The sequence below is a fragment of the Oenanthe melanoleuca genome, chromosome 2, assembly GCF_029582105.1.
Source record: "Oenanthe melanoleuca isolate GR-GAL-2019-014 chromosome 2, OMel1.0, whole genome shotgun sequence".
In the NCBI taxonomy this organism is placed as follows: Eukaryota; Metazoa; Chordata; class Aves; order Passeriformes; family Muscicapidae; genus Oenanthe; species Oenanthe melanoleuca.
The window spans coordinates 142,634,036-142,650,022 of record NC_079335.1 but is presented as its reverse complement, the minus strand read 5'-3'; the positions used below and the strand labels follow the sequence as shown (position 1 = coordinate 142,650,022).

Below are 15,987 nucleotides of genomic sequence, written 5' to 3'. Positions count from 1 at the left end.
TCCTGCTGCTGTCACAGAACTGAATGCATTAATTGGTGTGCAACAAGACAAAAATTAGACACTTGAGAGAGACATTGTTTATTTCAGAGCTGTACAAGTGTAGGTGTTGGTGGTCTTCCACAAATCAAGTGCACCCACTATCAAAACTTCTTACTATTTATACATTTTAGCAAACAAAGCCATTGTTCATCTGCTACAAGTTAGACAGTTCTTTTCTTCATTAGGATTCTATCTTCTACTGGTTAATTATTCTCTCGCTTCTTATGCTAGCAACCACTTTCTCATCTTTTGAGTCTGTGGGTTTCTTAGGTCAGGAGTTGTGATGTGAGCCTGCCAGAATTACCTTTTACCCAGATGGAGCTGATTTCAGCACAGTTACTGAGTTGGTTTTATTTGTTTCTTCCTTATCTTGGGAGTTCTGCCAAATGTCCTTGTGGCCTGTAAATTTTGCATTCTTTGTGTCTACTATCAGTAGTAACTCTTTCTTCCCAAGCTTTGTTAACCTTCCCCAAGGTCTGAGATCATTGAAACATGTCGAGCCCTAAACCTTAACAACAGCAATTCTACCAACAATTCATTTATTTTTCTAACATCTGGACGTCACTTAGAACTTGTAGGTTGCTGTTTCATGGGTTATGTCTCACAGAAGTCCAGAATGGGTCGGGCTGGAAGGGTCAGGGGTGATCTGGTCCCACCTCCCTGCCCCAGCAGGGCCATCCTAGAGCACACGGCACAGGATTGTGTCCAGATGGTTCTGGAACATCCACAGTGAAAGAAACTCCTCAGCCTCTCTGGGCAAACTGTTCCAGTGCTTGGTCACTGCTCAGGGAAGAACTTTTTCCTCATGTTCAGATGGAGTTTCTCGTGCATCAGTTTCTTGTCCTGTTGCTGGGCACCACCAAGAAGAGCCTGGTGTGTGCTCTTGGCACCCCACTTTAGGCATTTAGGCATTGGTGAGGTAAATAAATCTCCTGAGGGACAGGAGAGGACACGGCCTTAATCTGTGCCAGGGGAATTTTTGAGAAATTTCTCCATGGAAAGGAAGATTAGACACTGGAACGGGCAGCCCAGGGAGGTGATGGAGTCACAGTCGCTGGAGATGTTTAAGACAAGACGGGACATGTCTGGTTGACATGGCGGTTCCATCATGTGTCACACTCGATGACCTCAGAGCTCTTTTCCAGCCTAACTGACGCTGTGATTCTGCGTTTTTTTCACCAGGCTTGAAAGCACGCGGAGCCCAAAGCCCCCAGCGCACCGCGGCTGAGGGGAATTCTGAGACGCGGCCCGGCGCCCCAGCGTGAGGGCAGGCGCGGCCATGGCGGGCGGGGCGCGGCTTCACGCACGTCACGCCCGGCTCCCTGGGCCTTCCGGGCTGCCGTAGGAGCCGCTCCCGCTCCTCTCCCTCAGGGACCGCGGCCCTCGCCTGCCTCCCTCCCTGCCGGCAAGCGGCGGCTGCGGCAGCCCCCGAGCTTCCCCCGGTGCCGAGCCCGCGGGGCGCAGGTGGGTGCCGGGGCCGGGGCCGGGGCCGTGCTGGCACCGCCGCGGTGACAGCGGGGGGCTGGCGCTGGATGTGCTGCTGGGCAGGGATGAGGATGCTCCGGGATGTGGTGCAGGGATGGGTTGCCGTCCCTATGGGTTTGCCGTCCCTGTGGCGTTGCCGTCCCTGTGGCGTTGCCGTCCCTATGGGTTTGCTCATGGCGCTGCCTCAGTGCTTCCCCTCCGTCGGCTGCGCAGAAACGTGTCAGAGCTGTGCTTGCCTCCTTTTTAAGGAAAATAAATATGTCCTGCTTTATTTTCCAACAATCCTGACAATCCTCTGTTCCTTCCGTCAACAATTTGCCGTTTGAGCCTGGTTGCTCCATCTGAAGTCACGCATCTTTCTTCTCCGCCTGTTTTATTTCACGTATATGGCAAACTGGCCTTAGAGGATGACATTTTATTTACAAAAGCTGGGTCTTTCATTCAGGGTGTTTCTGGGGAAAATACCCCCGTTGTTTACTCAAATGAGTTTTAGGAAAGTCCCTTTAAACTCGTACCGAAAGTGAAATTGCATCAGGAGCACTTGAGGCGTTTCATGGCTGATGGAAGAGTAAGTCATCAAAGGTTTTTGCTATGGATTCTAATGCAATTTAGTGATGGTGTGATGGAATTTATTATAACTGTTAGAAATGGTACATATAAAATCGTAGGGTTTGTGTTTGTGAAAGCAGAAGTTTATTTTTTAAATAGAGGTTTTGTAGGAGTAAGTTTAATTGGAGACAACAGTGGTGTTTTCTGTTTTGATAGCTTAATTAGAAATTACAAACTTACCAAGCTATAGTATTGATAAACTGATGAATGACCAGTTTATAAATGCCACCTGTGCTTACAGTTCTTTGTCTTAAGAATAGATTGGAATTTAAAATTTTATCTGAGTGGCCCAAAACCATGAGTAACTTTTTTTGTAAATGTTAAGTAGAATTAAGGCTATAAAACAGATCTGGGGAAATGATGGTTACAGGCTGTTCATGAGAATTCCCTGGTGTGTTTTGGGAGAGGGTGAAAGCTGCATTAATAGCTACAGTACAGCACTTTGAAAATTAAGTGGTTTTGTCACTTTTAGCTTTGTAAATGCCATTGTTTGCCTTGGCTCTAAAATAATAGCGGTGGCATCCCAGCAGGAAAAAGAATGTGTGTTTATCTCTGCTAGTTTTGACAGACACTTTGCAAATTACAGCAATCCAACTGGAAGGGTTGTTAAATCATCCCTCTGAGTCCTGTTTAGAGAAGACTGTTGTCAATGCAGCTTCCAGGGAATTTGTAGCTCAGTAAAGCTGGGCTTGAGGTAAGGCTGATCAGTAAACTTACCACATATCAGATATTTGCCTGCTTTTTTCCCCCTCAGACAGTGTTTTTCTGAGCCAGGAGTAGTTTTTGAAACTGAGGGAACTTTTCCCTTTTCTCCTGAGAACTGTGTGCTAATAAACAAGAATGAAAGATGGAAACTACTCTGAAAGAAAAGTGAAACTGATTAATTAAATTTCATGGCCACCTTAGTGCATCTATGACAACATTTTAAATGCTTTTCTGTACAATTTTAAGGACATTTTCCATACGATTCCCAGTGTCCAAGAGCCACAACTCTCCCATGCTTTATCATTCACCTAGAATTTGGTTTTTTCTGTTGAGATCTCTGCACCCACCTTTCCTTGCCCTTTGTGTGCCTTTTCTGCTTTTTAGGGTATTTGGTTTTTTCCCCAGGGACATGCTGGTTCATTCAGAGTTTCCTGCTCTGTCCAAGCTGAATCAGAAGTGGTGGATTGTGCAGCTGCATCCAGAGCAGGGCAGAACAACGGAATTGTCAATTTTGGTGTATTAACACTTTCTGCAATCCCAGTTCATGTGAGGGGATAGGAAGAGGTTTAATTTGTCTTGAAAAGGCAGGGCCCTTGTAATTTATCCCTACTCCAATCCAAATTTCACCCTCTTTTCAATAACTTTTTCCCCCCAATTTTTCTCATAGTTTGGCCTCAGTTTCCCCTCCCCACCAAAATGCATGGAATGCATTTAATACTTATCATATATTGCAGGATTCCAAAATGTCACTTAGACTCGTTTAAAAGCAGAATATCTTACTACAGGAAAGCTATATTAAAGGACTGTTTCTTTTTCTTTCTTCTCCTTTCCAACTGTGCTTTTATTTTAAAAGAATGGCGCAGAAGAAGTATTTGATAGCAAAACTGACAAGCTGCTTAAGAGAGGACAAAATTCAGCTATGGAAACCACCATATACAAATGAAAAAAAAGAAGCTGGTGAAGAGATGAAGGTAAATATTTTCTCTGAGTTGATGTCATACATTTTCCATGTCATACTACTGGTGCATTTTCCCAGTTTTTCTTCTCATTTTCTCAGGAGCTTGTACAAAAATATTCATCCAAGCTGAATATCAGTGAGAATGATACAGAGAATATGCTTGAAGAAATACGGTGTAAAGCAATTGAGCGTGGGACAGGAAATGAGAACTTTAAAGTGACTGGGATTGCAAGACTTGATATATATCTGCCTCGTAGAAAAGTGAGTGACACTGCAGAAAAGTCTGCATAAGTGGCTTTACTTTGGGGTTTGAGTTCTAGATCTGTGTCTGTGCAGATATTTTCACTACAACTTTTTCAGGAGTTTTGTATGATTGATCTGTGTCAGGTATATGAAAAATGGGGAGGGAGGAATTACATATTTTAGTTTCCTAGGTATATGGAAATATCATGGCAAAGGAATATAGTATTGAGGAGTTAAGTAATTTTTCCCTTTTGGATTTAATGGCAAATAATCTTTCAATTAAGAAAGGTAAATTAGATTTAAGTGTCTGTTTCAATTTGATTCCTTCTGATGCAACTGCTTGTATTAGCAATAAATAACAGATGTATTGTTTCAGCTGTAGAATACCTAAAGTTGATTCAGCATATTAATGTTGCTTGAACTTGGAAATAAGAAGCAGGATTTCTGTTGTGATGGCACTCACCTGTTCCCTTCATAAATCCATAGAATTACAGAGCTAAAGAATCATTAAGGTTGGAAAAGACCTCTGAGATCATAGAGTCCAATCTTTACCAACAACCACCTTGTCAGCTGAACCATGGCACTCAGTGCCTCTTCCCATTGTTTCTTGAACACTTCCAGGGATTGAGATTCCACCACCTCCCTGGGCAGCCCATTCCACTGCTCAGCCTTCTAGAGCAGGCTCCTAAAAGCTTCTCCAACAGAGAACTGAATTAAGTTTTGCCCTTTTAAAATCAGATTTCAACTTCCATTTTCACACATAAAATACTCCTGTAGTGAAAAATAATTACCTGGGCTAAAGGATAGAGAGTTTTAAGGAATTGCCATGCAGCTAAAACAACCAAATAGTTTCATAATTCTACATTATAATGCTGCTGGGCAAATAGGGGAATGAGTTAATTTAAAATTCCAGTTTATCAAATCTGGGACCAGAGACACTAATAGGAATTAATCATAATTTAGCCAGTCACAGGTGAATGGCATAATTGCAAAGCACAGTTGAAATTGGAGGTGCATAATTGAATTAATTTAAATTGTTTGGTTCTGAATATTCTGCTGTTATAATGCTTATTTTTAGCATTCTGGCAAGTACAGAACTAGAAATTACTGCTATGTATAGCTGCCATAAGCCTCTAAATATGATTGTTATTTGGAAATGTTATTATAGAACAGTTAATTAAGAAAATGTCCAAAGTATCTTGATATCATGCTTTTCCTTCTCTCTTTTCCCCATCCAATATAATTACTACAGAGCAGGAAAATCCCACTGGAAACCAGTCTGTTCATCACAGGCAAAGAGCTCAGATCCCAGTAAGTGCAATCACCCTTTGTGCTTCTCTCATGAAACACCACTCTGTCATAAAGCGTTTATAAAAAATGCAAACAAACCCATTTTTTTGTTTGATTTAAGCTTTTTCTTAGTATGTATTCTCTGAACAGGATGTCCAGTGTCCCTGCAGGGCAGTTCTTCAGGAACAGCTGTGATTTAACATATGAAAAACAGGAAACAGACAGTTCTGTGTAAATCCCCAGCAAGTACCAGTGTTCCAAATCTGTAACCAGGCAGATCCTCTGAACAGTGAACCTTACCTTCTCTTTCTTCTGTGTTTTTAAGCCTAAAAAAATCAGATTCTTTTCTGTTTTTGTATCCCAGGTTTTCTCTATAGAGTACATAAAGTTCTCTGCTGATGTTATTTTATTACTAGCAACCTTTTGTAGCAAAAATTTTAAGCCATTTATAAGCAATAGCTTTTAGGTTTGATTACTATTTTAACAACAATATTGTATAACCTTACAAACTTATGTTCATGAATGAAATTATTTTTTCCACAGGATAGCACAGGAATATGCATTACAGGAAAATGCTGTCAAAATAATCATAAATAAGAAGCAGCTTGATCTGGGTATGTATCTCTAGCTAAAGACACTTTTATGATAATCTTCTAGTTTTCTGATTCTCAGAAGAAAAATTGCCTTGGAACTCTTATTAATTTCAGAAATTTTAAAAAAATAGCTTTTATTTGTCAGGTTCTGCTTCACAAAAAATGCATTTAATTATAATAACCCAAGTTCTTAAACAGAATTAGATCATTTGAAGGAATACTGTAATTAATGTAGAAAATCTCCTTTTCTAGTGTTGAAACACTGAAAATGCACATTTAAGAGAAACTCTGAATTTCTTTAAAAACCTTATTGCATAGTAGCAGTTTCAAAGACTTGTTGTAATGCTTTGCCCATTCTCAACCTGTCAGACATGTGGGAAGTGATTATACAGCTTATTCTTTGCTGATGGCCCTGGAATATATCAGAATTAGAACCACAGGACTGACAGAAGGAATTTGGATTCAGTTCCCAGTTCCTCTGTCCTGCACTCTTGTGGTGTATGATCCTGGACATGTTCTTACTGCAGTTTTTGCCTGAAGATCAATAAACTGAAATAGAAATAATGGTAATTTTTTAATGGTTTGAAAAAAAAAGGAAAGAAACATACCAGTCACTTCAAAAGTGCTTTTAAGACACAAGTCTGGTACTAAATTTTGCTGGCTCTGTCAGTAATTTTTAGGGTCTTTGCCTGAGTCCTCAAGTCTTGCAATTTCAGTAGTTCCAGTAGTTGAGCTGCATTAATCACACTCTGTTTTGCAGGTAAAACCCTTGAAGACCAGGGTGTCACACACAATGCAAAAGTGATGGTGCTTCAACTGGAACAGAGTGATGAGGAAACCAAAAGGAAAGTTCAGGAGGAAGAGCTTCAGTGTAAGAAAGAAAAAGAAATAAATGACAAGATGCAAAGAACTAAGAAGGGTTTGGAAATTCTAGCAGAGAGAGGTAAGTGGGCTTACCCCACAGTTGGGTTTGGGGGAGGTGCTTGTTCATTAATTTTTGTGCATCAGAAATTACATTCTCAGAGGCCTTTCAACATGGAAGATTGCCTATACCATGGCTGAATTTCAGTTCACATTTTTCTAAGTTTCTACCAACTTAAAAACTGGATTTTAAGTTGGCTGAAACTTCTTTTCCACCCTTTTTACAAAACTGGAATGCTTCAAAAAACTTTGGCACTTTGAGAAGGGTATAATATGAATCAATTGTTTAATTGGTACTTCGCAGTTAAGGAACTGATGACTTGTGAGAAGCTTGAGATTTATTGTAGACAAAAGCACAGTGGCATAAAGTGCTTTAAGTCATTAAACCCTTTTTTGTTTTTTAGTTTAGTTATGGCTATGTGTAACCATGGGTTTCATTGTGCAGAGCAGCTCATCTGTCACTGTCATCTGCAACATCGCTGTGGTGTTCTCATTCCCTTGGATGTTGATTCCTGGAAACTGGATTAAGTTAAGGGGATATAGTTAATTTAACAGTAATAATTCCTCAAAATGATATTGTGTTTTTGAACTGCAGTGCTTGATGGTGAGTTTAAACCAGTTCTCTGTTCCATGTTTCACAAATCCAAGGAACTCTGAAGCTGAGCAGGTAATGAATCCTGCCAAATGCAGAAACATCCAAACAAAGCTTCAAATCTGGTACCACAATATCAGATTTTGAACACTTGATAGAAGTGTTTTCTTTTTTTGGACTTAAGGGGTGGTTTAGACCCCAGATGTTGAGTCCTGAGTTGGATCTCTTTATGGTTTTTGCCAATGCCAGAGTAAAGAGCAGAGTCTGGAATGGTCTCCCAGGGTGAAGGCTCTGTGAGAAGTGTAGTAAGGGTTTAAAAATCCTTTTGTTTCACTTGATAGAAACCACAGGGCAGAAGCTTTTAATCTCTACAAACTATTCCTTGACTATCTTTTGTCTACAAAAAATCATTTTTTCACTTCCATTCAATTTACAATGAAAACAAAATTGATAGTTTAATAACAAGTATTAAAGATGTGAGGAAGGCAAATACTGGGCTGTATTTTTTTCCAGCTTAATCAACTGTGCTCAGTTGTATTTTTTAAATATGCTATGCTTTAGTTGATGAGTAATTTCAAATGCTATGGTTTGTAAAATGTAGGTGTTTTGTTTTCTGCAAAAAAGAAAAAACTTCTTTATAAGTCATGGAACTTCTAATATTGTGTCTAAATTTCTGCATGCACAAGACCTTTACCACAGTGACCTTTCTAGAAATTCTTCATATTTACCTGGCCAGAACCACTGTTGGTTGGTATGTCCAGAAAAACATATATGCAGCTTTTATATGTAATTCTGATTTTTTTTGTTATTTGCTGTTTTGTTTAAAAACCTACTTACTAAAATAATCTTATGGCAGCAGAGTTGCTCTGTTGAAAGGCGGTGTTTAAATTTTAAACTTTTTTATGTCTTTCAGAGGAGTACTTGGATCCAGACTCTGTCCCATACCTAGATATAGCTAATCAGACTGGAAGGTCAATTCAGATTCCTCCTCAAGCTAAAAAAGTAGGTGATACCATCTTACAGTGCCACTCAGATGGCTCTTTAAAGTTTGATCTGTGAAACATTTAGAGTATGGGATTGAAATACAGCCAGACTTTCTGGGGATGTAACCCTGGGCCTGCCAGATGCTTGTTTAATACACATGATTTTGAAATACAATTGGAGTGGAGCTCTATAGGGAATATTTCAGTCATCTGGAGACAACATGTGATTCCTGATCTCATTGCAGAACTAATCTTGCACTGACCCCTGTGTGATCCATATCTTACTTTGGGTTTCAGACAAGCTTTAATTTTGTTGATATTAGTGCGTATTACAAATTTTGAGTGTCCTAGAAAGGCATGATCTTTATTTCCTTTTGGAATCTTGATGAGTCTCTTTAAATATGACTCTGTCAAAGTAGTTTTTTTAGCTTCTTCACTGTGTCCCCTTTCAAACTTAAATTTGTTTATCATTCAAGAAATTTCCACATTCTGAGCTGAAAATACCTTTGGTTGGGAGCAAGTATTGAGTTACAGAGGGAGTGACACACCTGATGTTGGCCACTGAAGCAGAAGAATAGTGATAGGTGCTGCCTTTCAGGATTACTGAATTCTCTGAAGATAAATAAAATTTTTACAACTACTTGGAATTATACCCAGTAACAAAATATCAAGAAATGAGCCAGTGTGTTCCAACTGCTGCTCCAGCCTCTCCTGAGGCCTGCTGTGATTTCTGCATCACCTGGAGTCTCTGGGAGATGGGGATGACACTGTCCACTCTCACAGTGCATGCTGTTCTGATGAAGTGCTGAACATAATAATTCACCTGAAGAGTTAAAGTATGTGGTGTTCAGGTGAATGAGGTTTCATCAGTATTGATCAACGATCAGAGGAAATATTGCAGGTTGTTTCTATCCAGAGTTATTATTACATTTTCATTTTTGACACTGCAGGAGTGTTTTCCTGAGACATTCAAAATTTAATTTTCAGTTCTGAGGTTTTTCAGGAGATGAACTTTTAGGTTTTAGGCAAGATATTTGTGGTAGCAAAGCAAAACAAATTTGGTGCTGTTAGGAAGTGAAGCACCCAGAAAAATGCTGAGCTCTGTATCACCACTGAAAATCTCTCTGGGGTTGCAGACTTAAAGTAAGCTTGGTGCAGCATTTCATGTGCCAGTAACATGCACTGCTTTTAACTAGGCAGTACCTGACATTATCAGATGGGAGAAAAGCGTGAAGCAGTGTGAAATAGCACTATTCTTACAGAACTGATACAGTGGTATTTTTCTAGGAAGAGCAAGGACTCTGATGGATAACCTGGATATTTCCTTTTAGCTTTTTGATTTGGGAAAGTGCAGCCAAAAGTCTCAATCTGTGTTTTTTAGGCGCTTGTGCTGGCAATGGGTTACCATGAGAAGGGCAGAGCATTAATGAAGAAGAAAGAATATGAAATAGCACTGCCATATTTGTTGGATGCTGATAAGCATTTCTGGTAAGAACATTTTGAGTCCTTGTGTCTGTCTTCACTGTCAGCCCATAAAGGAACAGCACAACCTCTGCCTGTGCATACAAATCAGGGCCAGTTTTGCCTGGGGTTGCTTCACACCCCCTCTTGTAGATGGGAAACAGCAGATAAAACTCTGACTTGCAGTGACAGGTGGCTTCATGTAGAACAGCTGAAACAGATACTGCCACTGGGCAAGTTAATCTTTCATAACAACATAAACAGAAACTGTCAATATTCATGTACCAGGTTATAAATTGCATTAGCTTGAGAGACAGTTACAGATATTCGTTTGCAGTTGCTCCTGTGAGGTAATAATTTCTTGTAAAAGGTGGAGCAGATAGCTGAGGTCAGTAACCATACCAGGGCTTCTGCAAGTAAATTAGTTTCCTATCAGCTGTCAGAGCCCTAAATTGCTCTTTTGAGATCCCAAAAGTAATACTGTCTCTGTCTGTTTCTCATTTGTGTGGGTGTGCAAGGAGACTGGCACAGTACTCAGCACGTTCATGTGCACTGAGGCAGTTTCTCAGTCGTCCCAGAGATTACTCAGGATTTAATTCCATTATGCTTTTAGAGATACCATATTAAAACAGTAGCCACAGCTCATTTTGTTTCTGTAATTCTTTAATATGTGGTGTTGGCATCAGTTCTGCATGTCACTGAATGGATTGGGGATCAGTATTTGATTCCCATTCCCCTGGCATCAGTTTGCTGCCTCAGATACAGAGTGTGTTTTCTCCAACATGAGTGTGCACACTTCTGTTGTTTTATGAATGTTATAAGTGGGAAGTGGGGGAAATAACAAAATAAACGACCCTCTCCCAGAAAAAAAAAAATTGTTTTATTTTGCAGTGAGTGTAGCACAGAGCTGCTGAACACGGTTGATAATTACGCAGTGCTGCAGCTGGACATAGTGTGGTGCTACTTCCGTCTGGAGCAGCTGGACTGCCTGGATGATGCAGAGAAAAAACTGTCCACAGCACAGAGATGTTTCCAGAGGTGCTATGGGGAGAACCACGAAAGGCTTATTGACATCAAAGTATGCTGGGTTTGACTTAATTGGGGTGGGATTTTTTTCTACATGTATTCAGTTACTGTTTAACTATTGCAAGACTGGCTTTTAGAAGCTTAAAGTTTTCCTGTGTATCATTAGCCTGTCATCTGGTTCTGTAATTGTCAGCACAGGGAAAACATTGGGCCTGGCAAAAAGGTCATGGCAAACCTATGTTTTTATTCACAAACATCATCAGGGGTTTAGGTGTGATACTTTATCTGCACAAAGCCCTGACTGTGTCTTTTCTAAGTGTGTAGAGTGTTCTGTTGATAATGAACTGGTGTTCTACCACATGCTTCTACCTACATGGTCCCCCCTCCTTCTTTAAACAATTCCTTAGGGAAGCTATGGTCGTGAGAAGGTTTTATTTCTACGGCTTTACCTCCTTCAAGGGATTGGGCACTACCACAGTGGCAGAGAAAAGGAGGCTGCAGAGTACATTCAGAAGGTAAGACACCTTTAGGTGGAACTCTGGAGTCCTTCACTCCAGCCCCTCAATTTGGATTCTGTCTTGCACTTGCTCTTTGCTTACTCAGAGAAACAGAGAGGCATTTTTTGTTTGTATTTTAACAGTGTAAGCTTTGTTCTTCCCATGTCCAGGCGTCGTCTCTGTATGGAGAGCTGTCCATAGATCCGGATAAGGTGGATCGCCTGTCGCTGCTGGGCTTCTCGGAGCAGGAGGCTCGCCTTGCCCTGCGAGCGTGCCACGGCAATGTGGAGCATGCTGCCAATCTGATCACCAACAGGAGGGAGGTAAGGGCAGTGAAAGCATTCAATCACAGATCACCTGAGCTGGGGTGTCCATGAGATGTGTATTGCGTGGCCAGAGCAGTGTGGTGCTAAGTTAAGGGCTTGGATGATCCCACTCTGGCACTGTTGGTCTAGCTGGCAGTTGGACGTGTTGGCACAAGTTTGAAACCAAAACTTAATGCACTGACAAGGGGAGCTCTGTCTCAAAACAGATGGGACAAGAGTGCCAAAGACCTGTGGTTGTACACCAGAGGCACATGGAAAGGCTTTGCACCAGTGTTTGCTACTCAGCAGTGATATGGGAATGAACCACCAGGACCAAGCTGTCACTCCCAGGCTTGGCTGCCCCCTATTGTGGCTTTGTACTTGGAAGATTCAGGAGGGAAAAAGGATTTTTTTTTTTTCTTTTTTTTTTTTTTTGTACTAAAGTCAGTGAAGAACAGGGCTGTCCAGATCTGAAGTGATGTTTGGTAAGCTGAGGAAGCACTTCTAGACTTCAGACTGTGAAGTGTGGACAGAAAAGCCAACTGGCTGAGGGAAGGCTGAACAGAACTCCCTGGCTCCCTGCCCAGTTCTGACTGTCTGTCCTTGGCAAGTCTTGTCTGTGGGCCCATCTGCCAAATGGGTTTGTCACTTAGCACACAGGGCCTGGAATAGCTGTGATGGCACCAGATCCGATCTGCAGAGCGGAAGTGGGGCGACAGGGCTGCCTCATGGAAATGCAGCTTTATTTAGGAACGAGTGTCTGGCAGCACAGTCTGTATTTACAAAAAAAAAAACAAAAAACAACCCTCTTCCTCAAGAGATTCAAACTTGAAGCGGAAAAAATCCAAGAAAGCCTACATGCACAGGCTATGTGTTAAAGCATTCCCATGCAGAGTGAGCTTTGCAGTGTCTGTGCTCTTGCAGGAAAAGGCGCAGATCAGGAGGGAGGAGAGAGCGAAAAGGCGGCGGCGGCTGGAAGACATCAACACCCTGAAGAGTATGGGCTACTCAGAGAGAGCTGCTCAGGTGGCTCTTCAAAGGACACAAGGAAACCTCGACCAAGCCTTTAAGGTAAGTGGTTTTTCAGTAGTAGTAGTGTTGTACAAAAGAAATTTGATTGGGGTTTTATTTTTATTGTTTAGCAGATTCTTATTTTTGTAATCTACGTTTTTTAGTTCATAGCTGCCTTTTCTGAACTGTAATGAGTAAACTTGCACTTCCTGACCCCGTAAATCAGATATCACTTAAGTTGAGTGAGGTTTGCTTTTATCAACAATTGGGCTGCATACACAACCATATTGAAAACTGTTGTAGCTCTGTTGCTCTACTCTGATCTCTCTCTGTTTTCATGCAGTTTATTCTTGACAATCCTGAGTTACTCTTGGAAGATGATGATGATGATTCTGTGGCCATGGACCAGTTTCAGGTTTCCCAAGAAAGTATTGAGCAAGTAAGCTATACCACTTCCTTCCTTGTGAATTTGTTATCTTGTTTCTGAGTTGTACTTGTGAAGACAGCAGATTTTCCTTAAGTAAAGCTGTACAAATATTCTCTGACCCATGTCACTCAGGCTGTCACACTCCAAGATCTGGCATCCTCTCACTCACTCTTCATGGTGAGGTCACTCGGGCTAACATGTAATTTGTGTGTACTTCCTGCCCATTGCACCAACCTGCCATGCGTGGATGTGGAGGGAAAGTGTGTGCACTGTAATGCTCTATCCCAAAAAAGACAGCAAATGAGAAATTTATTCAATTCTCTAAATTCTGCAGTGCACAAGGGAAAGACTTGGAATGTGTATTTCTCATGACAGGCTGTCTGACAAGCTCGTCAGTAGTTAGAGTGGCTGTGTAATTGATGTCAGGCAAGAAAACTGTATTGCCTAGGAAAAGTAAACAGCACATGCACCCCCCTGATACACTGGAGTGCTTTGAAGTTTCCTTTTGAAAACAGAAAAATAATTGGTCTGGTACTAGACAAGAGGCTCTTGATCCTGCTCAACATCCCCGTGCCTTTAATAGGTCACTGCCCTGTTGTTAACTGTTCCAGTAAACCAGAGTCAGAGTCCAGGAATTCCTGGCATGCAGCTCTTTTCTGTGTGTGAGAGGATTACTGTCAGATGCAGAGTCAGATTCCTGGTATCAGATGAGCTTGGATTTCCCCAGATTTTCTGTACTATTTCTTTTTCCCCTCCTGCAGCTGACATACATGGGTTTCAGCCGTGAGTCGGCAGAACAAGCTTTAAAGGTCTTTAAAGGGAACATCCACCTGGCTTCCCAAACCCTTGCTCATTATGGGGGAGTTCTTCCCCCTTCACTGCTGCTGTCATCAGAAGGGTCCAGTCCATCAGAGGAATCCACTTCTTCCAAGGACCTGCTCACGGAGTCTGCAGGTGAGAGTGTTGCATCCAGCAGGGTGGGAAGGGAAGGCAAGGCTGTTCTGGCTTTTGTAGGAAACAGTTAAGCAATTTCTGCTGAAACAGTGGCACAGGGCTCCAGTAATGCCCCAGACTGTTTTTATTGGGAACACAGTTACAGGAAGGCATCTGTTGTTCCCTGCAGTGGCAGCCACAAAGGGACCAGAGGAGGCAGGTGCAGCCCAGGAGAGAAGGTGACACTCAGGGTGTCCTGGGCAGGGCTGAGGAGTTTATCCCAAATCTGTGCTCTGCAGGTGGCTGACCTGCCTCCATAGTCTCCCTTACAGGATAGAACCATAATAGATAACTTTCCACTTAACAAAAAAGAAACTTGCATGTATTTTTTCTCGTTATTTGTCAGAGGTGTAGTGATCCCTGCTGTATAATTAAAGGCTTTCCTACATCATGTTTAAATAATAAGGAAAAGTGGCCATCCTGCCCAGTCCTTTGCAGAGTGATTGTAAGATTGTAAGTGTGCAGGAGAAGGCTGGCAGAGCAGCCATGATGGTAAAACATGGTGAGCACCAACTTCTTTCAGTGGTGAATTCACTGCTGCTGCTTTTTATTGGAAGGTTCCTCTAGTTCACCAACAGATGAAGACATGGATACTGATGCAGTCAATGAAATCCTAGAGGATATCCCTGAACACGAAGAGGATTATCTGGATTTAACACTCGAGGAAGAAGAACAGATAATTCATGAATACTTATCCTATATACAAGTACCACAGCACTAAATCCTATTAAATCTACTTCAGTTATATGTATTTACCTTGTCAAATTGAGTTTGGATTACAAATGCACCTTCAGCTTATCTCTTACTAAGGGCCTTGAATTTCGTTAAACTATAGTTGAAAGACTTAATTCCTGCTTATTTGTAACTCTGCTTAAAGCCTACATTTGTGATACATTGTAATTTATTGTCATAGAAAAATAGAAACATTTATTTTCAGAAGAAAATTTAATAGAACTAAACTATATTTTTATTGTGAAATAAGTTAGCTCACTTAGTAAAGAAGCATTTCTATTACATTTTAAAATACCAGCTTTAAAAGGAAAACATGAGTTTGTAAATGAGAAACCTTAGTTCATGAGGCTGTAGAGGTCTATCAGCTTTCCAACTTTTCTTCTGAAAGATTTCTAACAGATGTCAATGTATCTGTTGTGCATGGGTTTATACCTGTTCTGCTTGTCCCTTGCTGCAGATGTTACACAGGCAATAAAGGTAATTCTATGCTGCTTCTGCCTTCGGTGAGAGACCTCTGTGCTTTGTTTAAAAAATGGGAACTCCCTGGCAGGGCCCTGTCCTGGGACTGGGGGAAGTGATGTACTGGAATTTGCTTTTAGAACTAAATAGCCACTTTCCCCAAGCAGCTCAGTTGAACCTCTGCAGGTGTGTGGTTTAAGGCTGATGGGTTTTGGGGGATTTCAGTTTTCTGCAGTCAGCTGTTGGACAGAGCTTGGTTCAGGCGCTGTCTCAGTTCTTGTGTCCAGCTCCAGCATTCTGAAGAAGCATTTGGGGATTTCTGTGGTTTTATAACATCCCATTTCCTGCCGTGTAAGTGCAGCTCTGCGCCGGGAACAGACATTCCTGTGCCTGGCAGCTTTGCCCGGCCGTGCTTTATTCGTTTTCCATGACTGCTCGCTCTCGGCAGAGGGAGCCCAGGCCCCGTCTGCAGCCAGAACAGCGACCCTCCGTGCGGTGCCAGCGGCTCCTTAGCGGCTCTTACGGGCGGGAAATGAGGGCGTGAACTCGGTGCGCTGCAGGGAACAGGGCCGTGGGGGCGGAGGGATGCTCACTCCAGCGCGGGGACGGAACTGCTGCAGCAGAGCACTGGGTTCTACTTGATTCCCTCAGCCAAACA

General features: G+C 41.8%; 1 protein-coding gene across 1 annotated transcript; it reads left to right on the top strand.

The window, feature by feature from the left end:
• The first annotated feature begins 1,048 nt into the window (after positions 1 to 1,048).
• On the top strand, positions 1,049 to 15,368 carry NUB1 (negative regulator of ubiquitin like proteins 1). The gene is made up of 15 exons (XM_056484985.1): positions 1,049 to 1,503; positions 3,692 to 3,809; positions 3,896 to 4,057; positions 5,292 to 5,350; positions 5,873 to 5,943; positions 6,683 to 6,865; positions 8,349 to 8,437; positions 9,800 to 9,906; positions 10,771 to 10,957; positions 11,313 to 11,420; positions 11,573 to 11,725; positions 12,632 to 12,778; positions 13,062 to 13,157; positions 13,907 to 14,099; positions 14,696 to 15,368. The coding sequence occupies exons 2-15, from the start codon at positions 3,693 to 3,695 to the stop codon at positions 14,857 to 14,859; spliced, it is 1,836 nt and encodes a 611-aa protein (XP_056340960.1). The 5' UTR covers positions 1,049 to 1,503; position 3,692; the 3' UTR covers positions 14,860 to 15,368.
• Positions 15,369 to 15,987: the final 619 nt, after the last annotated feature.

What these genes read in the sequence shown, in the direction of transcription:
- NUB1 (XM_056484985.1), top strand. Translation starts at nt 3,693, where the DNA reads ATGGCGCAGAAGAAGTATTTGATAGCAAAACTGACAAGCTGCTTAAGA. An exon ending in CTGCAGAGTACATTCAGAAG is followed by an intron (nt 11,421 to 11,572) that starts GTAAGACACCTT and finishes TCCCATGTCCAG; the next exon opens with GCGTCGTCTCTGTATGGAGA. An exon ending in CCTGCTCACGGAGTCTGCAG is followed by an intron (nt 14,100 to 14,695) that starts GTGAGAGTGTTG and finishes TTTTATTGGAAG; the next exon opens with GTTCCTCTAGTTCACCAACA.